Consider the following 27968-nt stretch of genomic DNA (forward strand, 5'->3'; position numbering starts at 1 on the left):
CTTTTAAAGATTTTTCTAATAATAGATAAGCCTCTTGAAAGGTAACTGTTTTCCTTAAATTATTAGCTTTTCATTGCATTTTTGCCAACTTTTTTTCATCTTAGCGTCTTTCCCACATGTGCAGGGTCCGTTTTTACGGATCAACTAAATGTTGATCCATTGGTTGCCTGAGCATGATGTTGGGGGCTTAGAGAGAGCCACTGGCCCAAAGTCATCCAGCCAGGTTTCATGCCTAAGGTGGGACTAGAACTCCCAGTCCCCGGTTTCTAGTCTGGAATCCTAACCACTAGACCAAACTGGCTCTCACATTTTTGCCAACTACCTTAAAATAGTATTATTTCTTACAATGTTTCTTTTGTTAAATAAGCTTTCATGACTTCAAAGAAAATATCCTTCATAAGTTGCTTTGTCAGAAATAAATCTAATACAGTAATTCCTAATATGAGCACCTTACCAGATAAAGAAAATGCTAACCCTTCACCTACTATATCCACTGCTGCTTTTGGAAATAAAATGTATCACTGAGATGTTAATAAGAAATGCAGCAGATTTTTCAAAACCTTAACATCAAACTGAGTAACTCTATACCTGCACAGCTTCATCTTTTATCAAATCCAAGGACTATAATGCCTGACCAACACAGAGGATCCAGTATATCTGATTTAAACTGTTGGGGTGGCTAGAGAATTCAGTAAATTTGCTGCATTTGGTTTTGTTTTGCAAGTACAAGATACATTAACTGGAAGCAAACAGCAAGAAAAAGCAACAGGTTTTCCAAGCGTACAATATTACAAGCCCTAAAACTTCAATGGCTAATTTTCTGAAGCAACAAAGAAAAGAATTAACAGGAGAAACTAATCAGAAAAAAATTGTGGTGTGATCATACATAAAATAACATACTGTTTGAAGCATACTGCTGAAGTAATATATAGGTAATTAAAGAACACACTAATAATTATAGTTCAGAGTTCTTACTATATGATTTTTTACTTAAAAATACATTAATTTAGAGAACTGCGATTTCTATAGACTCCTGCATAAATTTCAGTATAATGCCTCAGGATATACTTTGCTTTATGCACACTTCCCCAACCCAATTTTTGTGTACACACACATACAGGTAGTCCTCAATTAATGACCCTAATTAGGACCGGCAGCTCCATCGCTAAGCAGTCATTAAGTGAAACATCATGTAACTGCGCCAACTTACGATGGCAGTGCCATGGCCAGCTTGGACTCTGATGAGGAAACCAGCAATAAGCAGCCAGTTCCAGAGTTGCCAGATGAACCACTGCCTGAGGAGCTGCAGGAAGAGGAAGCTGCACCACCCAGGAATCAGGAGACACAGCTGCTACCAGTCTCAGAAGATGAAGAGTCTGAGCTGCCACCCCCTCCCAGTGCAAGGGCTTGTTGTGCAGAGAGGAGAGCACAGCAGAGCAAAGGCGCTCTGCAAAGCTCCTTGTAAGAAAGGAACCTCACCCTTCCAAATGAGCAACACCAGGGTTGCTTCTATTTAAAAAGAGCAGTGACCTCAAGCCTCTCTGTTGGCAACAACCGTTCGTTTACCCGGAATCCATGTGCCTTGACTCCCGCCTTGAAACCTCATGACTGTGACTCTGGATCTGGACCAGCTGACGACCCTTCCACGACCTTTGGATTCTTTAACTTCACTTGACCATTCTTGTACCTGTTGTTTTGGATTTAGAATTCTCTCAAGGCAAGCTTGCTGGACTTTTGGGTACTTGATTTCTCTAGTGTGCGTGCATGTGCGTTTGCACTCACATTTCTTTTGCCGCTTATGTGCTTCACAAACTTCCCAGTAAAGTTTGCAACCACCTCTCTGTGGGTGTGTGGCCTGAGATAGGACAGGCAGTTCCAGCAGTCTCAGCTGTAGTCATTAAGCGAATCACCCACAGTGGTTAAGCAAGACATCACATGACCATGACTGGCAACCTCCTGCCAGCTTCCCCATTGACTTTGCTTGTTGGAAGCTGGCTGAGAAGGCTGCAAATGGCAATCATGTGACCGTGGGATGCTGTGACTGTCGTAAATGCATGATAGTTGCCAAGCACCTGAATCATGATCACGTGACCATGGGGACACTGCAACAATCGTAACTGCAAGGACCGGTCATAAGTCACTTTTTTCAGCACCATCGTAACTTCAAACAGTCACTAAGTGAGTGGTCGTTAAGTGAGGACTACCTGTATGCCCCAACATTTTACTCTCGCTATGCAGTCAACCACATAAGGGCAGCACTGCATATCAGACCAACATGTCATATACAAAGCAGTATGAAACACAATTATTGGCACTCCAGCGGTTCGGGCCCAGCTCCGCGGGACAGGGTGAGCTCCTGTCCCTTGTCCTAGCTCCTTGCCCACCCAGCAGTTCGAAAGCTATTCCATCTGTGAGTAGATAAATGGGTATTCTATGGGTAGATGGGAGGAACCAGCGGTGCTACGTGGGGGAGCAAAATACCGGTGCTAGCCGAACTCCGAATGCAGCTGGCGTAAGCGATGAGCGATGCGAGCGGCGAGGAAGATCTACGGAGGAGGAAAAGCCTGGATGACCCCCTAGCGGCCCCTGCTGGTCTCACAGCGTAACAGCACTAATTGTATAATTGTAAGATTTGTAAGATTTTAAATTTCACTGTCTCACTGTTAGAATTATATATACAGTGGGGCAAAAAAGTATTTAGTCAGCCACCAATTGTGCAAGTTCTCCCGCTTAAAAAGATGAGAGAGGCCTGCAATTTTCATCATAGGTATACCTCAACTTTGAGAGACAAAATGAGGGAAAAAAATCCAGAAAATCACATTGTCTGATTTTTAAAGAATTTATTTGCAAATCATGGTGGAAAATAAGTATTTGGTCAATATCAAAAGTTCATCTCAATACTTTGTTATATATCCTTTGTTGGCAATGACAGAGGTCAAACGTTTTCTGTAAGTCTTCCCAAGGTTTTCACACACTGTTGCTGGTATTTTGGCCCATTCCTCCATGCAGATCTCCTCTAGAGCAGTGATATTTTGGGGCTGTCGCTGGGCAACACGGACTTTCAACTCCCTCCAAAGGTTTTCCATGGGGTTGAGAACTGGAGACTGGCTAGGCCACTCCAGGACCTTGAAATGCTTCTTACGAAGCCACTCCTTCATTGCCCGGGCGGTGTGTTTGGGATCATTGTCATGCTGAAAGACCCAGCCACGTTTCATCTCCAATGCCCTTGCTGATGGAAGGAGGTGTTCACTCAAAATCTCACGATACATGGCCCCATTCATTCTTTCCTTTACACGGATCAGTCGTCCTGGTCCCTTTGCAGAAAAACAGCCCCAAAGCATGATGTTTCCACCCCCATGCTTCACAGTAGGTATGGTGTTCTTTGGATGCAACTCAGCATTCTCTCTCCTCCAAACACAACGAGTTGAGTTTAGACCAAAACGTTCTACTTTGGTTTCATCTGACCATATGACATTCTCCCAATCCTCTTCTGGATCATCCAGATGCTCTTTAGCAAACCTCAGACGGGACCGGACATGTACTGGCTTAAGCAGGGGGACACGTCTGGCACTGCAGGATTTGAGTCCCTGGCGGTGTAGTGTGTTACTGATGGTAGCCTTTGTTACTTTGGTCCCAGCTCTCTGCAGGTCATTCACTAGGTCCCCCCGTGTGGTTCTGGGATTTTTGCTCACCGTTCTTGTGATCATTTTGACCCCATGGGGTGAGATCGTGCATGGAGCCCCAGATCAAGGGAGATTATCAGTGGTCTTGTACAGTGGGGCAAAAAAGTATTTAGTCAGCCACCAATTGTGCAAGTTCTCCCACTTAAAAAGATGAAGAGGCCTGTAATTTTCATCATAGGTATACCTCAACTATGAGAGACAAAATGAGAAAAAAAATCCAGAAAATCACATTGTCTGATTTTTAAAGAATTTATTTGCAAATCATGGTGGAAAATAAGTATTTGGTCACCTACAAACACGCAAGATGTCTGGCTCTCACAGACCTGTAACTACTTCTTTAAGAGGCTCCTCTGTCCTCCACTCGTCACCTGTAGTAATGGCACCTGTTTGACCTTGTTATCAGTATAAAAGACACCTGTCCACAACTTCAAACAGTCACACTCCAAACTCCACTATGGCCAAGACCAAGGAGCTGTCGAAGGACACCAGAAACAAAATTGTACACCTGCACCAGGCTGGGAAGACTGAATCTGCAATAGGCAAGCAGCTTGGTGTGAAGAAATCAACTGTGGGAGCAATAATTAGAAAATGGAAGACATACAAGACCACTGATAATCTCCCTCGATCTGGGGCTCCACGCAAGATCTCACCCTGTGGGGTCAAAATGATCACAAGAACGGTGAGCAAAAATCCCAGAACCACACGGGGGGACCTAGTGAATGACCTGCAAATCAATCATCTGTAGCAGAATTTTAGCATGCTACTATTTTAGAAGATATGTTGGTTTATGTGATCCTTTCAGTTGAAATTCTATAATTTGGAAACTCTATAATGAGTTTTTGTTGTTTTTACTGGTTTGTGGAGCACCCAGGATTATTGTTACAATATGGACAGCTGTATAAGTATTTTAAAATAAATAAAATCAATATATTACTAATGTAGTTCCACTTTAATAACAAGCACATTTTCCATCAGTTTTATACATGCATCCATACCACACTAGATGGCACTAACTAGCCAGGTACTTTTTTGCTCCACTGTTTGTAATACTGTCTCAGGTGTCAGCAGTCCCACATACCTGAGTAAAATTGCCAACATGACTATGTGCTTTTTTAGTTTGTGTCTGAATACATGAAGATAAGAAGAAATACTATGAGTGAAATCAAATGTATAATCTTTTCACTGAGGGAACTGCTGTTAGGTAAATAGAAGACTGCAATTTGCCATTTTCACTGCAACTTTCTCATGTACCCTCAAAACCTCCTCAGGACAACGAAAGGACAACCAAGAGCAAATCTAGTAGAAAGGCAGATAAATGCTGGCAGTGGGAGAAGAGGAACGGGATGTATGCTTATGTTGATACTTATCCAAAAATGATTAAACTCAAGGCTTCAGTTTTGTGAAAATTAGCTTACTGGAGGTTAACTGACCTCTCTTTTCTGAATGTTTGTTCCCATCCATCCATTTTCCCTTAAAAGCTTCACCATCCTGTGTAACAAACATAATTTCATTCCTATTTAGAAAAATATCAGACATGTACACTTGGCGGCCATAGATCCATCGGCACTGCTTCATTGGACTGTTGGCAGATTTCCAGCAGAACACCTAAAACATAACATAGGAGGAAGGGAAAGAAAAATATGTCTACATCAGTTGCACTGTACATCCTGATTAAGTGCTTCCTGCATTTATTATTTTCTGTACTGAGAAGTCCATAGAGCCTATTTTACTTCAGAAACCTAATTGTGAATTTGGTCTCTATGTATAGTTGCATCAATAGAATCATAATCTTAAACCAATTCAAAAAGAAAATTTTCAATGTTAGAAAAGGGGAAAAAGTGTGGGGGGAAGCACTATTAGCATGCCTGATCAGCAGTTCACCCACCCGGGGATGCTATCCAGGTACAGCAATGGAGTGGGGAGAGGAGAGAGACAACTTACTCGTCCAGCTTGATCCAGTGCAAGAATATAAATCCTCAGACCTCCATTTTCTTTAAGATGTTGAGGATTCACTCTGTAATCCAAATGCCCTCCACTTACAAGAACCTTTTTTAGGTTTAGTTGCCTAAACAAGAACACAAAAGTATTTATGTAGACATAAACAAATAACAATAACAATATAAAAATAAATCTCATTTTGTCGTTTAAAAAGTGAATTTAAATGAAAGAACCACAGTGTTGATATACAGGCATGACTAGAACCCAATGAGTAAGCACAGAGAACAGCGTAACAGTAACCTTTCTCACTGCTGTAGGAATATCACAACTGTACAATGGTAGGGTAATATGACATTTTGTCCTGTTCTGTTGCTAACAATTTGCTTCACAAATCATGCAGTATCTACCACATAACTCTCATTTAAAAAAAAAAAAGTTGTGTGTCAATAAAAACAACACAAACTAAATCCTTAACCCTGGAGGCAACAAGTGGGTTCAAACACTTAAAATCTGGATAAGGCCCTTTTCGGGTGAAATGTCAACACAAACACAATAAATCATCTTAAAACTTTCAGCTTTCTTTATACTCAATAAATAATAATGATCTATTATATGAGTTGTATGAATTAAATTGTAAGGATTACTGACAAGAGTGTATGCAAAGTTCCTCGGGCACCTGAAAACAGAAAGTTAAGCATTATTTTTAGGAAAGCATTGTAGTTCCAGATTGAAGTAAACTGGAAAGAATTTGATGATAATGATTCAAATTATAGCCACAATCTAGGTAATCAAAATTTGAGAAATCTAGAAAGCCACATAGTATCAATTTATAATTTTAAAAAAGATTATCATAGATTCATATTGAAACATTTGTAGAATTTCCAATTTCATTTTTACATAACTTAAGCTAAACAAAATACAATTAACATTGTATTTTAATAGATTCTAGCACTATCGGCATTTAGAGCAGGGTATATAACATTTTCCAGATAGGGGGCCACACTTGACTTTTCAGTGGCACGTTGGGAGCTGTGCTCCAAAAAAACAAGGCCTGGAAAAAGCTAACCTTTTTTTTTTTACATTTAAATTTAACTAAAATTAAATATAGTTGACATGCAGTGGACAATGTGAGATTACATTTCATACAAAAAAATTGGTACAACACATTCTTCAGGCAGAATCAATTCAATCAGCCAGCCTGACCCAGGAGAAGCCTCTACTAGTACCAACTATTATCAGGTGAGGTGGGCTAAAGCTTAGAGGGACGAAGACCCATCCAGATTTCATTTCAGAAGATGCTCAAGACTAAGCTTCTCCATATAGTGTTTGCATATTGACTGATGACATCTTGATTTGAATGTATGATTATGACCTTTGAATTATTTGATTTTTACATTTATTTTAATGCTGTTTACCATGGATGTTTTAATCTCAATTTACTATGGATATTTTATATGTATACAGTGTTGTCAACCAGCAGGAGTCTTATGGGATTTAGTGGTATACTAGCTGACTGATTGATTGGTGGACTAATGAAATGAATAAACGAATATAGGCATATACATTCCATTTGATTCTCTGCACAACAGACTTCCTCTGCAAATTATGAGTACTGGCTGCAACTAACTTTCAGATAAATTCAGTAAGCCCAATATCATTTTGTCACAGTTACTGTCACAGGTTTCAAAGAAGGAAGGTAAGAAAAGCTGAATAAGTGGGAAGGAGAATTTCATGTGTAGTATGAGTAAACAAAGGGCGAGTAATTGGAGAGTGTGGCGGTGGTCTCTAAGAAAATACATCAGGGTGCTTGCCTGCATTAGGCAACTCCACCCACTCTCATGGCTACCCAAAGTCAATTCAACCTTTGGCCAAAATTGTTTCCCCACCCTTGCAATAGAATTTTGAAACTAAAAGCAGCATAATGTTTTATTGTCAGTGATTTATATTTTCACTCTAGGGGCACCATCATTCACTTTTAATGTGCCAGCCTTCATTATTATTGCAATATTAATTTGTAGCACTTTAAAAACTAAAAAAAAAAGGATGTTATAATGAGATATCATAAATGGTCCACATTTAAGGTGCTACCGCACTACTTTAACAGATTAACATAGGTACTGTTCAGAAAATATTAAAATATTGTTTGTTTCACTGGCGTTCTCTCCCTGGAAAAAAATGTTCAAAAGTTGGATTATCTAAAGGATTTCTATTTTTACAAACTAGTTTTGCTTTACCTTTTCTTGTGTTCCTGCAGTACTATAAGAAACAACAGGTTGCATCCAGGCCAGTTCTACATGCAGAAGCCTATTTCACACAACTAACACAACAGTCTAGGCAAAGACTTGTACATCTATACAGTGGAGCAAGCTGTATTAGTCCTTCCACATGCAACCTTCTGCATCACAGCTCAATTGGCCTAGGATTAGATGTCAGCAATATAGGTATGCTCAAAATAGAAAATTTTGCAAAAAACATAACCTTTCAATTTGTTGACATAGTTAAAAAAAACCTCAGGAAGAGAAGCTTATAGATTTCTCTGAAAAAAAATACCACTCACTTGGAAGCAATCTTCTTGCACTGATAGTCACTAAGCAAATAGATGTCTCCTTTTTCAGTAACACAAACTGTGGCACCATCACTTGCAGTGACAAAGGACACATTGATGTCCTTGTGATGTAGAGCAGAGACTTGGCGAGGAGAAGTTACACACTTCTCTCCATTAGGATCTAGCAAGTATCCTACAATGTAAGAGAATATCCTAAATGTCAAGTTTTTCAGATCCATAATTATTTGGCATTTAAGCACAATTCTTTTCTTATTAAGAAAGGCTGAAATAAGTGTTTCCATTCACCCACTTGCACAATAAAAATGCCTGGAGGATCAAAAAGTAATTTTAAACATATGCCAATATTATGAAGCAGCCTTATACCGAGTTAGTCCACTATCCCACCACATTCAGCACTTTTTTTTTCTGATCAGTAACAATGTTCCAGGGTCTTCCTGCCAAAGCACAGATCATTTGTAATGAAGACCATATTAAAATAGAACACTGGAAAAGTTTACAGAATTCTGGATTACAGCATGGAAAGATGGTCACAAAATCTGTTTTGTTAAATTAATAATTGCACAATACCCTGCTTAGCATATCACTAAAAGCCAACCTTATAGGGAGGATCAAACTGTATTAAAACATTTTACAAACAAAACTTTACTGCTAATATGGTCAATATATATACCTTTACCTGGAGCACATTTATTTGAAAGGAGTCTTAAAGCTATATGGATATAGATTCATAATGCAACCTTTACCAGTCTGAATCTATTGCCAAATCTACAGATTAAACTCACATGCTATTTCAAGGAAGCTTTACGTTTTTCTAAAATTTGTACCTATGTTCCATTGATTAGGTAGCTCCTAAATTGAAAATGCTCAAGTTCAATTTTATTTAATTACAAAATTCTGTGTGCAACATTAAGAGTATCTACATTCTGGGTATTAAGCTGGGAGGAATTATTTCACTCTGTCAGAATAATCCTTCCTTTCGTGTGGGTGGGCAGGCATCCGCATTCTGTAGGCAAAATATATAAGGAGGGCTACACAGTAACGAAAATCAAATAACTAAGATCAAAACTGCAATATGAAAAAATAAGCAACTTCCCAAGGGCACAGTTAGCTTTAGCCATTAACAGCATCGCTTCAAATACATTTCAACTTAGGCATCTTATTGGTCATACAGCAAGAAGATTCTAAAAAGAATAGCAAGATTTAAGAGATTTTTCCCCCAAACATGTCAATATTTTCTCACCTAATTGTCCACCATTCAGTCCCACTGTATAGACTGCTTCTTTGGTCCATAGTACTGAATGGAACCTGCCAGCAGCCACACCAATCACTGTCCTTCCTTTAAGATTTTTTGCTTGAACCTGAATAAAAAAGCCCACAGACATACATACAGGTGTCATGTAACAAATTAGCTTAGCCGTGTATCTAAAGAACATGAAGACAACAGAATTCAGCAAGAGCATTTTAATTCATAAATTAAAAAAAAAAAAACACATATTATTAGACCAACCACTGACAAAAGAGATGCTGAACACTGTGATAGTGACACCACGGCTCTGGAATTCCCTTCTCAGGGAAAGTTGCCAAGCAATCTCTTTTTAGCTTTAGATGTCAGAGAGAAACATTTTTCATCCAACAGGCTTGGACAACTTTCAGTGACCTTGAAAAACTCTAATTGTTAAAGACAGCTTTTACAAGTGCTTGCAACATTCCCTCAGATTGCTATGTGCTTTAATATTTTATTGTTGTCATCTGCTTGGCTCATGTTTAGATTAAAAGCACCAAGAATGATGTTAATCGCAATAAAAAGCTTGCTTAATAGGGTTTTGCAGAGCACTCAAAACAGAAGCTCAGCACAGCAGTCTTCAAACCAGCTTTCCCCCATTGTCTCTGTGTGGTGTACACACACAGTCATTTCATTTCCCTGTCAGACCCAGCAGAAGTGCTGCCTGTGCATGCACACACACGCAAGAGCAACCAGGGAAAACTTTGAAGCAACCACACCAAGCCTTCTGGAGGACATGTAGCTTTAATTTTTTTGATTTATTATTAGATTTTTATCCTCCCTTTATTTTTTATCAATTCAAGGCAGGATAAAAATAACTCCCTCTTCCTATATTCCCCACAGTAACAAACCCATGAGGCAGGTTGGCTGAGAGTGACCAACCCAAAGTTACCCAGCTGCTTTCAGGCCTAAGGGAGAGCTAGAATTCAGATTTTTGCTTTCTAACCCAGCACCTTAACCACTACACCAAGTGCCTTGAGGACAGGTAGTTTGCTTAAACCAAAACATGCTGTCTTATAAGCAACATTTGATAGCTGAAATTATACAGCTCATTCATAAATCTGGGATGATAAATATATTGAGAGAAAACCAAGTTCTAATCATTAACTGATTTATTCATAACTTTCCTTCAACTGTAGCACAAATCATAATGATTCTAACTGTCCTGTCCATTCCACATGGGAAGGGATCATATAAGCTCCATCCTGCCCAAAAGTGAAGAAGGTTGGAGCACAGAGGAAATTCTTCTCTGTTGTTACCCCCATCTTCTGCAATAAATCTCCTCCTCCAAGATCCATATGGTCCCCATACAGGTAGTCCTGACCACTCGTTCAATAATCAAAGTTATGACAGCACTGAACAGAGACTTGTGACTGGTCCTCGAACCTGTGGCCATCGCAGCATCCCACAGTCACATGATCGCAATTTGGTGCTTGGCAACCAGCACGCATTTACAATGGTCACAATGTCCCATGGTCACGTGATCACCATCTGTGACCTTCACAGCCAGCTTCCGACAACAACGTCAATGGGAAAGCCAGCAGGAAGTCGCAAGGTGCAGTCACATGATGTCACACTTAACAATCACAGTAGGAACTGATGAACTGCCATTGTAAGTCTGGTGCAGTCACATGATTTTTCACTTTATGACCATATCACTTAGCAACAGAGTTGCCAGTCCCAACTGTGGGCAATAAGTGAGGACTACCTCTATTTGCTATTTTTAGGAAAGCAATTAAAAACTGGCCTTTCAGATAAGATTTCAGAGATTACCATCTAGCTGCTGCATTTCATTCTAATTAGATGTATGTTAAATTTTAATTCTGGATTTTATATATTTATATTGTGCTAGAACATGGTATTATCCTTCTACGAATCGGCTTTGTGAACTGCCTAGAGTTTTTATAATAGAGCAGAATATAAATACTGTAGAATAAATAATAAATATCACACAGTACTACTGGCACTACATTTGATATATGAAAGTGCATATATATGGCAGTATGTTCATGCCCCCAGGTATGCACACATTATGCATTCACATACAAATGTATAGGCACATCTAAAACATCTTCTTGGTAAGGAGGTTATTTTACCTGTCTGGGAACACTGCAGTTAGGAGGAGGAGGAAGTATACCAAGTTGATGAAAAGTATTGATGCCAAAGGCATATAAGCATCCATCTTCTGTTAGTACAAGTGTATGATCTTTAGCTGCTGCTACTTGTGAACACTGATGAACAACCAAGCTTTCTACCAGTCTAGGAATCTAAGACAGATGAAGAAAATGTCACCTTCAATGTCTCAAACCACACCTCTCTCAATTAGGAGGTTCATCATCTAGAACGCAAGCAAAATCATATTCAAAGTAGTATTTTATGTAACATACATACTGTGTCTCCAACAGTCTTAATATCATCCTTAGTAGTTATAAATATGTCAAAGAATTGTAGGACACTTTGTAATAATACTATTATTACCATACAAGCTTTTGTGGGGAAAAGTAAATTTCTGAATGTACTACAAAGCTCTGTTGTTTTTCCCGTAATAGTATAACCCATTTACACTGAAAACTGACTAAATAAATATTCTTATAGGGTTTTCATTATATTCTAATAACTTTGTTAATTTTAAAGTATAAGATTCTGTTTTGCTGCAAAATACTTCTCCATGGCTACCTCTCAAAACATTATCCAAGATAATTCCTTAATTCATGTTCACTACCAAATGGTTTGAGAACTCATCAATAGTGAAAACAGATAATTATTTATGGAATCAATTACCAAATCAACCTTTAATCACAGATCAAAAAAGTTTAATATGAACTACCCATTATAGGATTACGGCATCCCCTAATTTCTTCAAGAAGTATATGTGTAGGTGTATATATGTGTATATATACGCATGTGTATATATATTTGCTTGTACTGTAAACTGTATGTCTATGTACAGTTCAGTGTATGTATAAGAAAGTTATTTTAATAGTATAAGGCAACCTTGTATCTTCCAGCTACACTGGACTATCTCCATCATCTTCGAATAAAAGTCACCATCTGATGGTTCTCAAGCTGTGGATAATAGGGGAGCAACATCTGTGTACATGACATTCTGGATATGCAATTAGAATTATAATATTCATGTTTAAAGTAGACTACATTAAACAGAAACACATTTTTGATATCTGCAAAATAGCCACTTTTTAAAAAGAAATCAGAAGCCCTACTGTATATATAGCTTAGTTGATCTGAAACTATCTTTGAAAACCAATTATTTTTTAATAATCTAAGTTATTAGTTTTAGAATACCAAGCAAGTCTGTTCGTCACCATGCCCCAAGCGTCCTCCTTGACCATGTCCACAGGTGTAAACCTGGCCTTTCTGGGAAAGGAACACAGAGTGAAATTTGCAGAGTACTACCTAAGGGGGGAGAGAGAAAAAAAAATGAGGACTTGAATTTCATCTAGCTAATTTTTGCAAAGTAATTTGATATTTAAATAATTTACTTTGTAATAATGCAGAAAGAAATCATGTGTCAGTTTGATTTTAAATGAATACATACAAAACAAATTTACATTGTACATTTATAATACTGGGTATCTACACACAGGACCACTTATTATCTTTACTGTATTACAGGAAAAAGTAACATGAAAAATAGATACTTCAAAAACAAATGTCTTTATTTCTAATATTTTTCAAATGAGTTTAACAAATAACACATGAATTACCAAGACAGAGTATAACTTTATGCATCAATCTGAAAACCTGTAGCAACAGATCATTTCATACATATCCACTTAAGGAAGTGAAAAGGGTGTTCTGTAACATGAGCTCTACCATCTCTGGCTATATTCCATGCCAAACCAGGCTCCTACAGATAGCCTCGGAGTTGTGGATTCAAGAGGTGATAAGTGCCTCTTTGAGGGAAAATGAGATGCCAACCTCCTTCGTGGAACTGTGCCCTCTCTTGAAGAAGCCATCTCTCAGTTTAACCATACTGAACAACTACTGCCCAGTCTCCATCCTTCTCTTTTAAGAGAAGGCTGTTGAGAGGGTGGGGAGGATCCTAGAGGAAACAGATTATCTGAATGCTTTTCAGTCAGGATTCAGGTCCAAACATGGAATGGAAATAGTACTGGTCACTCTGATGAATGACCTTTACTGAAACCTAGATGGAGGAAGTGTGCCTCTCCTAGTCTTATTGACACTACTGACCACTGCATCCTTCTGGACAGCCTGCAAGGAATGGAGATTGGAGTAACTTTGTTATGGTGGACTGGGTCTACCCAAGTGGGCACTTCCTGTTAGTAGTTATGGGGGAGGAGCAATCACGCCTACAATTACTCCAATGTGAGATGCCACAAAACTTTATCTTCTCCCCTGTGTTATTTAATACCTGCTAGAAAAGGTGATCTGTTGATTCAAGGTGAAATACCACTGGTATGCTAATTCTCAGCCACAGTTATACAGAGAAGTTAGAGAAGCAAACTTTATGTTTCAATGAATCCCTAGGTGAATAGAAACTGACACAACCTTTACATGATACAACATTAAACTTGATGTCTTTCTGCAAATCTGACTGCATGCTTAATGTTTACAGATTCAAAATAAGAAAAGAGTGAATATGTGCAGGTGCAGAAATTTACAGCTTGCTTGCTTGCTTTCATTCATTCATTCATTGTACAACAAAGTCCTTAATAAGGCTGCAAAAAGTGATCGACTCATTAGACCTACTGTATAATTAGCCAGGTGAAGACATTTCCACTGTTGAAAAAGTACTCTGACCTTTTTAACCTCTCAGGCTGTGATGACTGTTTTATCTAATTTTAACAACCATAGGCTCCTCTAAGCAGTTGTCTCAGCATTTGTAAATAAAGATAATTCACTCTTACAAAGCAGAACAAGACTGTAACATCTCTAAATGTTTCCAGCTAGCAATTTCATCTATAAGCAATATTGTTACATGGAATTGTCAAAGTCATGGCAAGATCTGGAGACCAAGAAATATCTCTACTAGAATTACTTGAAAACTGATCAGATCTGCAAAACAGACCCCACAGATGAATGCAAATCATCTGCTGAAAAGTTTACCTGACACTAGAATAGCTAGTGTACCACAAGTACAGCATTGCTTATATAGTAATGATCTGCAGAAGAGAATTATAAGAAAACCTTTTCTCTCATGTTTTCACAAAGTCACTGTTTCAAACAGACAAAAGAAAACCTTGATAAATATTCTAAATATATCAGTCCAAATTGCTCTGGACTAATGAAACAAATTTTATCATGTGTTTTCTAGCCGCCACCACACAAGATACATTTGGGAGAGGGTGGAGAGAGAGAAAGATGAAGTTTTAGAAGAATATGCTTGTGGTGCAGCCAATGGCACAGAAGATATTGTGTGTATGGGAGATACAAAAGTCACAGAAGGTCTCATAACCAGGATGACTCAATGAGTTCTACTACAACCAAGCAATTAAGGAGCAAAATAATAAGCAAATATTGATATATTGCACGAGTGATCTAAAAAATGTATTTCACACATGCACAAAAAAACTGTTCACCATTTCACATACAACAAACAATGAGCCAAACCTGCAGATATGCTACAAAAGCCTTTACAAACATACTGGGTCTGGGGTCTCTACCAGTCAAAGATATCAGAACTACAGATAATGAGACCACAGATAACAAGGGCACAGGTACTTATTTTTAGAAGGGAGACTGTATCTGATCATAATGCTAGCATATTCAATGTGCATATAATTTTGCACATTGTTTTAATTCAAAAGAGAAAATTTCCAAAAAGAATGAGGGGACCAGTAAAAAGAAAGTTGAAAAGCAAAGTCAAGGGGATCAAGTCTTTCCAGGATGCTTGAAGCTTACTGAAATCTACATCAATAACTACTTGGTTAGAATATACACCTAAGATCAAGAAAAATGCCATGAATTCCAAAAGGACAAAAAAGTGATTTATGGGCAAAATGATAAATGGAGTTCAATGTAAGCAAGTTCAAAGTGATGCCCACCGGCACAACATATCCAAACTTCTCACACACAGTAATGGGATATGAGTGGGCAGTAATTGAAGAAAGGGAATCTGGACTAAACAGACAACTCAATGGAAATGCCAGCACAATAGGTGGCTGCTATAAAAATTCCATACTCGGAATAATTAGGAACTGATTGAAAATAAAACAGCTAAAACTCTAATACCATCAGGTAAATAACACAGAGAATACACTTGGAATGCTATATACAGTACTGCATTAGTGACCACCCCTAAAAAAGTGTCAGTATAGTATTAAACAAGGACCTGGGTGACAAGTTCAAGTTCGCCCTCAGTTATAGAAATTCACCAAGTGACTTTGGGCCAATCACCTCTCAGGCCAACCTATTTCAGAGGGTTGCTGTTGAGGGAAAAAATGAAGAAGGGAATGCTACGTATGCTACCTTGAGTTCCTGGAAGAAAGGCAGGTTATAAATCTAACAAATGCATACATTTAAAAAATATATTGCAGAGCTGGAAAAGTTGGAAAAAAAGCAGCTCCCACGTGATGAAAAAAGCAGTTCCCATATGAAAAAGCAGCTGGGGCTTTTTACTGTAATTTGGACAAAGATGGGCATAGGGAGTTAAGACATTAGTATATTAAATTATTAAATCATGTATGATATAGAAAATGTAAAATTTTTTCTCCCTCTTTTACCAAGTTATAACTTAGACTCAACCATTAAAACTAAATGCATTAACAAATAGTTAAAATGAATTTCATTGCTACCACCAGATGACCAGCAATTTAGATAGTTATAAAAGGGGAGGGTGGCAATACGAACTGCCATGATAGGAACTGTTCTTCTCAGCATTAGAAATATTAAGGTTAAAGGGTTGGGGTTTTTTGTTTTTGTTTGCCATTCTTAGCAATCTGACAGATGCAGGACTAAAGTCATGAAGGCATTTAGAAAAAAATTCTAGCCTGTAAGCTGGCATATCTGCTTTTTGAAACAAGGCATATAAGTGACAGAGTAGGTAGGCTGTTACGAAGGAGGTTGCTTTCAGGATCAATAGATGCTGTTGGTGACCCAACCTATTGGAGAAGCTAAAGACCAAGAAAACTGATGGCTGTAGGGCAGGAAGAAGTTCAGGAGAAAGGTGTGAGAGCCACACAGTTGCCGAAAAAAGCAGGTACCGGCTGGAAAAGGGACCCAAGCAACACTGAGGAAGGAAACTAATAGCAAGACAGCCACAGACTGAGAGCCACAGTGGAGTGAAAAGGGTAGTTCAACAGCTGGCTTTTTATGAGAATGGGTGAAAAACTGAGTTTTCTTCTCTTTTGACCTCTCTTCTGAGTAGTTATTATTCTCCCAGGAAACTGAAAGTAAGGCTAGCCTAAGAGAGTTAGCATAACAAAGTCTGCAATTAGGTTGGCAACTAAAGGATTTTAAAAGGGGGCCACTAATTACATGTGTGCATGTGATATTTGTTAAATTAGGTTTATAATTAAGAACTCACATGAAGTATTCCTAAAACAGAAAAGGACACTGCATCTTAATGCAAACAGCAAATTTATTTATTATTTTAGTCAACTATTTTATACAGTAATAGCATTCATTTAACTGCAATCTTAGCTCCATTTGTATCAAGAATGGTTACTGTCCTACCTCAACCTCTTATATGGAATAGATCGATTTATGGAAGATGAGCTATTAATGGGTACTAATCGTCATGACTATTTAGTACCTTTGGAATTACAGGCAATATGTTTAAAATACCTGTTACTTATCTATTAAGCAGATGTTTGAGCTCCTAAATACATCTGGTTGGTCACTGTACGATACAGAATGCAAAACTACAAGCGTTCTAATAGTGTTTTTACACAGCTCAATCCCAACTGTGTTATGATGTTTGACAACAGAGCCAAAAAGCAGTTAGCTGGCCTGTCCATTTTCAACTTTTTCCCCTTGTCCACAAACACAGTAGAAATAAAAGTCTTAATTTCTTGGTAAGCATGGGTTAAAAAACTGGTTTAGACACAGATGTATAATAAGGAACATGGGCCAAAAGAATATCACAACTCTTTTCAAATATTCCTGCTAAGCAGAAAGAGAACTAGCTGCTATATAATTATAAGAACTCCTCCCAAACCTCTATGGTCAGCCAAGTGCTTACCACCACCACCACCGCCCCAGTCTCCCACCCTGCAGTACTTTCCACAATGCCTACATTACCTGTTTAATATAAATGCCATTTCGAGGAAAGAGATCCACCAACTCAGGATGATGTCTACTCTGCTGACCACCATGCCCTAAAGTAAAATTGATGTTGTTTCCCCATGTATAGACATCTGTGGGATCTAAAGTAAAATGGTAAGTTCTAACTATATCATTTGACATGTGGATGAAATGCATTTACTTTATTTCTGCTTATGATTGCTTTTCATGTATTCCCAAAATAACATTTAGGAATATTAATCTGTATTATTGTATTACAATGTATTACTATAACAAAATTATACACCCAATAATTTGCAGAATCAAAATTAAGGTAATACCATCTTAAAAGACATACCCAGAATACAAGCAGACACATAATTCTATCAATGCTGAATCAGACATTATTCATGATAGCAAGTGTTGTATTTTCAATGTTTATATTATATACAAATACATTTTACCTTACAAATATACTGTATTTTTCCAACTATAAGACAATACTTTTTTCTAAAATCCTTACGCTAAAAATTGAAGGGCATCTTATTCAAGGAAGTAAGCTGAGGAGAGAACCACGCGGTTGCAAAACTCCCCATACTTTGTCTCTGCAAACAGGCTTCCTCCTATTTCTAGCCTCCAATCACGAGTGAAATAGCTTGACTCTGCAAACAGGCTTCCTCCAATCACGAGCCTCCAATCATGAGTGAAACTGCCCATACTGTCTCTGCAAACAGACTTCCTTCAATCACGAGCCTTATGTAACTGACGTCAGCTGATGCTGAACAAACCAATTGGAGGAAGTCTGTTTACAGAGACAAGCTATCAGCAGTTTCCCTCATGATTGAATGTAATCAGTTATGCAAAAGAGCATGGAAATAGAGCTGCAGAGAGACGGTTTGGACCTCCTCCCACCAAGTGTATAAGGTAAATGTTAACTAATTACTAAATAAAAATGTGTTCTGCACAATCTTTAAAATATTGATTTCTTAATTTTGGGTTGGAAAAGTGGGGGTTGTCTTGTACATGGGGGCATCTTATTGATGGAAAAATACAGTATTTTGTAAGATATGCTCCCAAAGGCAAACTGGTATTAAAGCTAACCTTTACTTTTTTATTACAAAACAGAACAAACAGTGTTTTTGGAGTGCAATTTATTTGAAATTAACATACTTTACAAAGAAGATAAGCCTAGAAACAGACCATACACGTTCAGAAGAACAAATCAGTATATACCATTTGATGGCATATAAAATAGTAGTAATGATAATAGTTGTTGCTATCATTATTATTGGATAAAGTCTATGGATTACTCCAAATTTTTTTTTTTTAAAGAATGTAATTTAAGAATTTGGAAGGGTTCAAAAATGTAGATTTAGTATGCTAAGCTAATATAGCATAAGCTGAGGGAAAGTGAGTAGATTATAACCTCACCTGTTTTAATAACAGCAACAATAATATATATATAATGATGGCTCCAAAACATATCAGATGATTTAACAACACCCTCAGACTGGAATGATTAAACACTGCTGTTTTAAGGCAAAAGAAAGACTATCTCTTGGCTTGAGCAGACCAAATGCTAAATGTTGGCATCACTGCTTTTTTTTGTATTCCCAAAATAACATTTAGGAATATTAATCTGTATTATTGTATTACAATGTATTACTATAACAAAATTATACACCCACAAATAACTGACATCTACCCACCATAATGTATTGAAAATGGACAAGTTAAAGTATCTAATGGTGTCCACACATTATGAGAACTGCCTTCAGTACCAGATATACTAAGGAGGGATATACAACATTTAATGCGATACTGTTATTATATCCAACAGATATTTTTAATGCATTCATTGAGTACGATATCTATTCACACCAGCCAAAAAACAATTCTGTGTTTTTGTTCAAGTCCGTAACAAACCTCTCACTATAATGACCAACCTGTATTCTTGAAGGTAACAAAGGCTGGCCTGTCTTTCATGACAAGATCCAAAGCAGACAAGCCTTCTTTATCCTGAGCATACAAGTTCACACCATGCTGAAAGCAAGGGGAAAAGAAATTAAGAAAATTAGAAGCTCTGTACTAAACCCATAATAATCCACATACAGAATAATGTACAAACCCATCCCCCAAGCTATGATGTCAGACTAGACATTCCCCCACCTTATTAATTGCAGAAATAAATTTTGACCAACTACTAGTACTAATTTTTTTTTCATTTATGCATTCACGCTTGGTTTTAGTTTTCCTTCACTTCTTATGGCAAGTAAAATTCAACTACCACACCAATAAAGTAGGGATATTTGATAAAGCAGCTACCAGATATATCCTACATAACACCATCTAGAATTACTCTGTAGTTTAAAGCAATTTTAACAGACAAAAAATAAGCAAATCTGAATTGTTTATTAGCTCATGTATCTCTCTACTTTGCTTACTTGATTGGGAAAGAAATGTCTTTCCAATCATTCTCAATTCTTCAGCATTTGGGTGGGGGGGGCTGGGATTTTTGCTTAAATATTTTGTCAATAGACCAATCTAGTTAGACTTTATTTAGCACTTCAGCAAACATCTAAAAGTTATGTGCAGATAAAAAAATGATTAACTATATGGGACCCGTAACAAAGCAACCAACATTTATACAAAATTTTCTTCTGCCTACAGCTTGGTTTCTCAAGACATCAGGCTTGGCACAGATTCATAATGTTAATAAAAACTGTGAAATACCTTTAGTAATGACCATGCACAATCTATATGGCCATAGAAAATGCCACGATGCAACGCTGTCCATCCCGACTCCTTGTCTTTTGCCAACAAATCCACTCCGTTTGTTTCTGCCAACCAGTCCAGCACTCCCTTTTTACCACAGGAAGAGGCAATATGGAGGGCATTCCTGCCAAACATATCCTTGCTTGTTGCAGCATTATAGCAATGAGAAGTGAGAAAGGCTTTGATCTGACCTTCACTTCCCCGAGTCACTACTGAAACAATATCTAAAGCATGCTGTAGTGATCGACACTTCAAGGTACAATCAGGCACCAAAGAACTCATGTTATTTCCCACTGAACTGTTCCTTTAAGCAAGATAAGGCTCTGCAAACTCTCGCTTTGCTCTTTTTTCACAAGAAGTTCATAATTTCCAAGTTTCGGGTAGCTTCCACGGGAATCTTTGTGCTATTAAGGCTTGATTCTTAAAAAAATAAATAACTTTATCAATATAAAGTCAGAGTTCATTTCTTCATTTTTAATTTACAAAATATATTACTGTCCAGAAAAAAAAGTTTCCAAAAAGCAACAAATGGAGTGGGGAGGGGGGCTCCCCCTCCACTCTGTCTAGTTCTTTTAGATATCCATAATTGCAAGAAAGACCTGTAAGAAGAGGAGCAGAGAAAGGAAAGAGATTAGAGTATTTAACATAGCAGAGTTGCAGGTTTGTTCGTTCTTTCTTTTTCTTTTTTTTCTTTCTTTCTCCAGAAAAAATACCAACATTTCCAAACCAAATATCTCCCATAGGGTCCACCTGCATTCTATCCAAAGCTAGAGAAAGACCCAGGTTTTGAGGGTTCATCTAAATTGGCGGGGGGGGGGGAGAAATATGACTCTGATGGCACATTTTTCCAGAGGGCAGGTGATGTGACAGAGAAGCCCTGCTTCCTCAGTCTCACCAGATGATACTGTTTAATAATGGGACCTGAACCATGCTGACCTTACCTGATTATATAGTATGGGCAGAAACTATGGAAAACAGATGGTTCCTCAAATAATCAGGCCCTATGTCATGAAGGTCTTTATAGTTGATATCCAACATGTTGAATTGCACCCAGAAATGTACTGGTGCATTAATTAGTGCAGCTCACAAAGCAGATGTGATGGACTGGAATTGTGGGGGCCAGAATCGGGGAGTAAAGAATGCGTTTTCATCTCCCGAAGCGCGGGGAAGAGATAAGAGGAGGAGGCTGGCACCTCCCTGAGGAATTCACTCTGTTTTGACTGGCTGACTTTGGGAACTGAGGTTTCAGTCTGGGAAGATTCTTGATAGAGGTTGCAGCTAATAAACCTTGTTGGATTGAATCTGCATGGTCTCCTGGAGTTCCCTGGGCTAAACCCGACATCAGAGTTGTTACATGGGCATATTGTGGCAATCCCCATAACTGCCCATGCTGCTACATTCTGAATCAGCTGGAACTTCTGAGTGGTCTTCAAGAGCAGCCCCACGTACAGCGTATTGCAACAGTCTAAACCAAAGCATGAGCGACTGTCCTAAGGGTTTCTCAGTCCAGATACGGATGCAACTGATGCACTAGATGAATTTATGTAAAGGCTTTCCTGGCCACACCTGGTGCCTACTGCTTGAGCAGGACTGTGAAGCCCCCCCAAGCTGTTCCCCAATCCCGAAAGGGGAAGTACAACCCTATTCAGGACTAAAGATGGAATATCCCTAGATCTGGGTAGTCCAAATACCCACACCCATTCAGTCTTGTCAGTCTTGAGCTTGAGCCTGTTTGAGATGTTCTGCCACATCTGCAGAGTTTTCAGACCCTGAGACAAGACCTTGATAATATCACCTGACCAGCCTATGTTCAAGATGTACAACTGGGTATCATCAACATACTGCTGATAGCTGACCTCAAAATGATGGATGACCTCACCCAGCAATCTCATGTAAATGTTAAACAGAAAGAGAAAGAGCCCTAAGCCCACTCACATGCCCGGAGTTTCTGGGTCAATCTCTCCCTGCTACCAATCACAGAGAAAGGAGAAGAATCACCACAACATCATGTCTCCCATTCCTAATCCCCATATCAGTCCAGAAAGATACCATGGTCAATGGTATCAAAAGCTGCTGAGAAATCAAGGAGAACCAGTACAAGTGCACTATCCCTGCCCTGGTGCCACCAGCAAGTGCAACCAATGCTATCTCAGTATTATGTCCCACTATGAAACTTGACTGAAGCCATAACCCAACCACCTTTCAACAAGCCTTCCTAAAAAAGAGAATTATCTAGTACTGTTATTTTGTTATCTCAATATATTAAAAAGATACTATGTTTATGGTGTGAGAACAAGCAGAGTATATATGTTCTATGCACATACCACTGAGTATAAAATATTGCTATAACAACATTAGACTCAAATCCTCAGAAATGGAGGGAAAATGCTAAGGATCTGAAGCATTATGAATTGGGAAAGATGGCATATACAGCCTGTACTCCTTGTTTCTTCCTAGCAATTAAGTTCTATCTCATCACCAGGACTGCCAGCAAAGCTTTTAGTTCACACATTTACACTAATACTTCAAACTATTGCTATACAATCATAACGGTTAGCAATTTTCAGAGGATCAAGTTATCAAAATCCATATAAGTAGGTATATCTATGATAGATAATAGAATTTAAATATATTGTTCATCCCAAATATAATGAGACAAGTAAACTGATCGTATTCATGAACGATTATAATACAAAACTGGGAAATTCTTGACACAGAATGTGAATCTGTTTTCTGAGAAATATACATAGCTATATGCATGTCTATGGCTTCAGTTGCATCTTCATTTACTGTTCCATTTTGCACATTCCTATAAATCATATTAAGACCATTTTTTTTATTTTCTTTCCTAGACATTAGCCTCAGTTCATTAGAAATAAATGTCCCAAATAATTATTTACCCATGTATTCCATAATGGTGAGGGAAAGGGGGAATATACTATTGAATTTAGAAAGCCTTTTTTCCACAAATGAGAGCTGCAACACAGAGAAATCCAAGATAAAAAATTAGCAATAGTGTATACATTATGCTGAAGAGCCTGGTAACAAAGTAAACTTCTTTCTCTAATGTAGTCCCTTATTTTCAATTATAACCCATTATGCTCTTCGTTCTTTTCCAACTGTCTGCACATAATTTATTTCAGTAACCCCTACCATAAATATATACATGCTATACCATTATTAAGGATTACAAACTGAAAGAAAATTGGCTTGTTATTTAAGGCCACTTCCCTTTCCTAAATTAAGTCCCATTAAACTCATTTGGACTTACTTAGTAATAGACATGTATAGAATTACTTTGCAACTGTATTCATAGCTGAGGTGAGACTACAGAGATTTCATGACAAATAGTCTTAATCAGACTGATAAATCAGACTATACACACAAAAATGGTACCACAAAATAAGTAATGAATTTTCTCAGTAGAATATTAAACAATGTTGATTATAAACCATACCTATCAAATACTGTTTCATCTGCAGAGACCATAAAATCTGGCCTTCTCAGTGATGAAGTGATGGCCTTTTGTGAGAGTTTGCCCTCATACATCTGGACCACTTCCTCTCTGTTGGGTGTTCACAGGGCCATAACAACATGTTTATTTGATAAAGCTTTTAAGGGATGTTAGTTTGGGCCTACCCCAGTGGATGGTGCCTTATTGTTTAGTTGTTTTTAATACATTGTCTTTTTTTTCCCCTTGCATGCTGCTCAGAGTCAGTATGGGAGTGGCAAACAAATGTGAGCATTAAATAAATTATGAAAATACTTGAAAAATCTGATGCCGTGCTCCATGATAGACAGACAGCTTTTATCACACAATTCATAGTATCAACTGTTTAGTGTATATGCAATAAGATCTGTGGTAGTATGATTTAGGAAGGCAAGTTATGTTTCAACTTTATTTCCTTCTTTCCAGGAGAATCTATTTTAATAACTGTGAAAGATTTCCTCCTGGAAGCTATGTCTCTTCTCACATTAGAAAGGCACAAACATGTTTTTTGTGCACTATTAAATGGTAACCATTGCAAATTCAATTTTATAACAACTATTTAGTCTATCAAGTTGACACTACAGGGAATAGAGGGAACAAAACCAAAAGCAGGACAACTTTAGCTAGAATACTATTTAGGACCTTAATATAAAAGAAGATAGATTGCTGATGTTGTGAAACATTTTTGACTCAGTAGTTGTCTCTTATCTATTACTTTACAAGTACGAAATAATGACAGGCAAATTAAGCATGCAAGTGGGGGCTTCAGACATGTTTTTTCGTAAACCAAGCTGAACAGATTATTCACAGTCATATTTACATATTTCATGGCAATATGCCCAAGATTAACAATTCAAGACATAAAGAAACAACCTTTATTATACAAAGCAAGTTTCCTAGAAAAATAAGCTTATCCTAGTAAACTCTTTAGAAAATACTATACATATAGCAAGCATTAAGTAGCATTTGCTGGAAGTTAGGATTCAGCTCAAAATACAGTTGACCCCAGATCCTTCCCCAAAACAGGAAAAGTGTATATCTAGAATTTAACATAATATTAAAGATCTCTATTTCCATCAGTATCTCCAAATTTGTTTTTATTACAATGTTATAGCAAATGCAGTAACTAGCATTACACATTCAACAAGTTTTTCTTGTCTGGCCATAAACCATGAAAATGCTACAACAGCATTACACAATAAACTACTGCAAATTTAATTACAGGGACTGAAGTACATGGCCACTGCCGGAAATCACTTTGCAGTCAAATAAGAAATGCTTCTTTTATGGCCAGACTAAAACAGAACCGGTAATCAAAATGTTATTATTTGTAATACAAGAGCAAAAAAAGACTTACTAACATTAACAAGTAACACTTGGATCATACTTGGTTTGGAATTGCTCTATTAATTAAAATAATTAAACATGCCAGTGAAAGACCCCTGACATAAACTAACAGCCTACTGACATTTGCTCTGTAGACATTTTCCCGTTCTCAAAAAGGAAGTAATAAGCAAGTTGGAGGAGTCACAAATTTCTGGATAGCCAGAAGTGTTGAGAGGTAGGTGAAGGAAGAGTACAGTATTTGCAGAGCTCCAATGTCTGGTGACAACAGAAGGAATGGAGCCCACACTATTAAAAGGTGTAAACTTGGGTCTGGACAGAGATGCTTCCTCCCAGCCAAGAAAAGAGCATGGCACCATCCTCACCACTATGGGAAGTCACTGGTAAAAAAGGCAAACTAGTTGAACCAGAGTTGCTGTCAGGCAGTTGCCAATGACCACCTAAGTCATTGTGTGAGTCATAATGACCACCTAAGTCGCTTTGCATGAGATGGATAGCTATATAAATGTGATAAATAAAATAAAATAACAGATAAATTCTTCTCAGGAGCTACCACATGCTCAGTCTTCATTTTACTGAACAGCCAGATGGCCATCCTTCTTCCCTGCTGCCTTGGCACTACAGCCTCTTCTTCTTCCTCCTATGCTTGATATTCCTCTCCCAGTCTGACTCCTTCTGCCAGCCACAGAAACTGTAAGGCTTATCAGGTGTCTTGGTCCAACAACAGGAGGCATCCAAGCGTTGCTTCAGGAAGTTCCTTTGCTTCTCCCTTTGGCAGGCTCTCCAGTCTTGGCCCAGAAGGGGCATCCTAAAATCCTTTCCGTCCCAGAAGGGTTGCCACAGTATTGGGTCACCATGGTTTGAATCTACACAAGGGCTGGTCCATATCACCCTGATAGACAGAAAGCTGTACATTCCCAGCTGCAGAGCTACCGCATCATCATTGGGCCATTTCTCCCTTCTTTTTCAGCTTATTTCCCTCACTCTTTCTCCCCCCCCCACCTGGATACTTTCCCTTTCATTGTGGCTTCCCCTTCCTGCTTCAAACATTTTCATTTCTGGAAGAATGCAGACATAACCTTGATAAAGGAGTGCAGGAAGAGAGGGAGGAAAATAAAGTAGCATTCCTGGAATCCTTGGGGTATCAGTTTCCTTAACTGGCCTACCTCAAAGGGCTGACATCATCAAATGGAGTCAAAATTTCCCAAGCAGGAATTTGGCAGAAGGGAACTGCACCCAAGAGGATGAATACATCTGAATACATGATCCTTACAATTACAGTCATGATGAGGCTTCAGTACCTTGATACAGTCTTATACAGCAGTTCACAGAGCAGCATTAATAGTGATATTACTATACTCACACCTGTTGGGATCCAAAAAAGTAAATGTTATACATGTTATTCATAATGCTTAATCTCAGTGGATATATTATATCAGTATTTTTAAACAGGAATCAGTCCCTAATTGAGAGATGGTTATGTCTCCCTTTTAAGAGAATATGATTTAATTTTTGTGTAAAATAAAGATATACTGTATATATTTGTGGATAAGCCCATCCGCAGATAAGCTGACCCTTAAATTTTTAATTAAAATACCATGAAAAATGTACTACCCATGGATAACCCAACTCCCAAAATTTTCATGTGTTTTCATTTTCACAATTGGCTTATCCATGAGTGGTGCATTTTTCATGGTATTTTTGTTAAAAATTTAAGGGTCTGCTTATCTCTGATGGGCTTATCCGCAAGTACATTTGGGATACATGGGTACTTTAAAAAAAAATTACTGCCTATACAGATAGTCCTCATTTAACAGTAGTAATTGGGACCATCAACCCCATCACTAAGCAACATAGTTGTAAAGTGTGTTGTCATGTGACTGTGCTGACTTATAACAGCAATTGCAGCAGTCCCAGTTGCAGTCATTAGGCAAATCCCACACAATTGTAGCATCCCACAGTCACATGATAGCTATTTGCAACCTCCTGCCAGCTTCCCCATTGACTTTGCTTGTCGGAAGCCAGCAGTGAAGGTCACAAACAGCAATCACATGATTGCGGGACACTGCAATGTTGTAATTGTGAACCAGTTGCCAAGCATCCAAATCACAATCATGTGACCACAGGGAGACTGTGACGGATGCAACTACAAGGACCTGTCATAAGTCCCCCTTGTTCAGCACCATCATAACTTTGAATGGTCACTGAACAAGTGGTTGTTCAACAAGGACTACCTGTACTTGCAGATAAGTCCATCCACAGATAAGACGAACCCGATTTTTTGGATGTATTTTAGTACCTAAAATTCTTGGCTCATCCATGAGTATATTCAGTGTCCTTATATTGATTTAAAAATCATGCTAATTATTAAAAAAAATAAAATTATATATTCCTTCTTGATTACCAAATAGTTAAACTATGTGTTCAAACTTCAGAACAGCTTTTTAACCTATCATGAAGTAATTTTTATACAAAATATTCTTTTTTAAGGGGACAGGGGGACAGGAGTGGCAATAAATTCAATCCTATCCATGCTAGAAGTACAATAATTTGTTTATCCTAAAATCCCCAAAATGTAAACAATGTATGCTAGCCTCACAGATTTCAGATGTATACTATTCAAAATATCAGCAACTATGCAATATAATCAAACAATATCTAACTTCTCCTCTCTTGACATCCAGA

At 38.0% G+C, this 27968-nt stretch overlaps 1 protein-coding gene across 1 annotated transcript in view; it reads right to left on the reverse strand.

Annotated features, from left to right (window-relative positions):
* Nucleotides 1-27968, reverse strand: part of IBTK (inhibitor of Bruton tyrosine kinase) — a 73541-nt gene that overhangs the window by 40856 nt on the left and 4717 nt on the right. Inside the window, exons 2-10 of the mRNA XM_088138010.1 lie at nucleotides 20408-21048; nucleotides 19621-19717; nucleotides 17693-17817; nucleotides 12773-12883; nucleotides 11566-11736; nucleotides 9428-9545; nucleotides 8179-8359; nucleotides 5625-5748; nucleotides 5114-5288 (exon numbers count right to left, since the gene is read on the reverse strand). Of these exons, the coding sequence (XP_087994136.1) occupies nucleotides 5114-5288; nucleotides 5625-5748; nucleotides 8179-8359; nucleotides 9428-9545; nucleotides 11566-11736; nucleotides 12773-12883; nucleotides 17693-17817; nucleotides 19621-19717; nucleotides 20408-20731 (1426 nt within the window). The 5' untranslated portion in view covers nucleotides 20732-21048. The remainder of the gene's footprint in view (nucleotides 1-5113; nucleotides 5289-5624; nucleotides 5749-8178; nucleotides 8360-9427; nucleotides 9546-11565; nucleotides 11737-12772; nucleotides 12884-17692; nucleotides 17818-19620; nucleotides 19718-20407; nucleotides 21049-27968) is intronic.

Source organism: Python bivittatus, unplaced genomic scaffold (assembly GCF_059951505.1).
Source record: "Python bivittatus isolate LINGU-HERP-01145 unplaced genomic scaffold, Pbiv_v1 ctg000020_np1212, whole genome shotgun sequence".
Classification (NCBI taxonomy): domain Eukaryota; kingdom Metazoa; phylum Chordata; class Lepidosauria; order Squamata; family Pythonidae; genus Python; species Python bivittatus.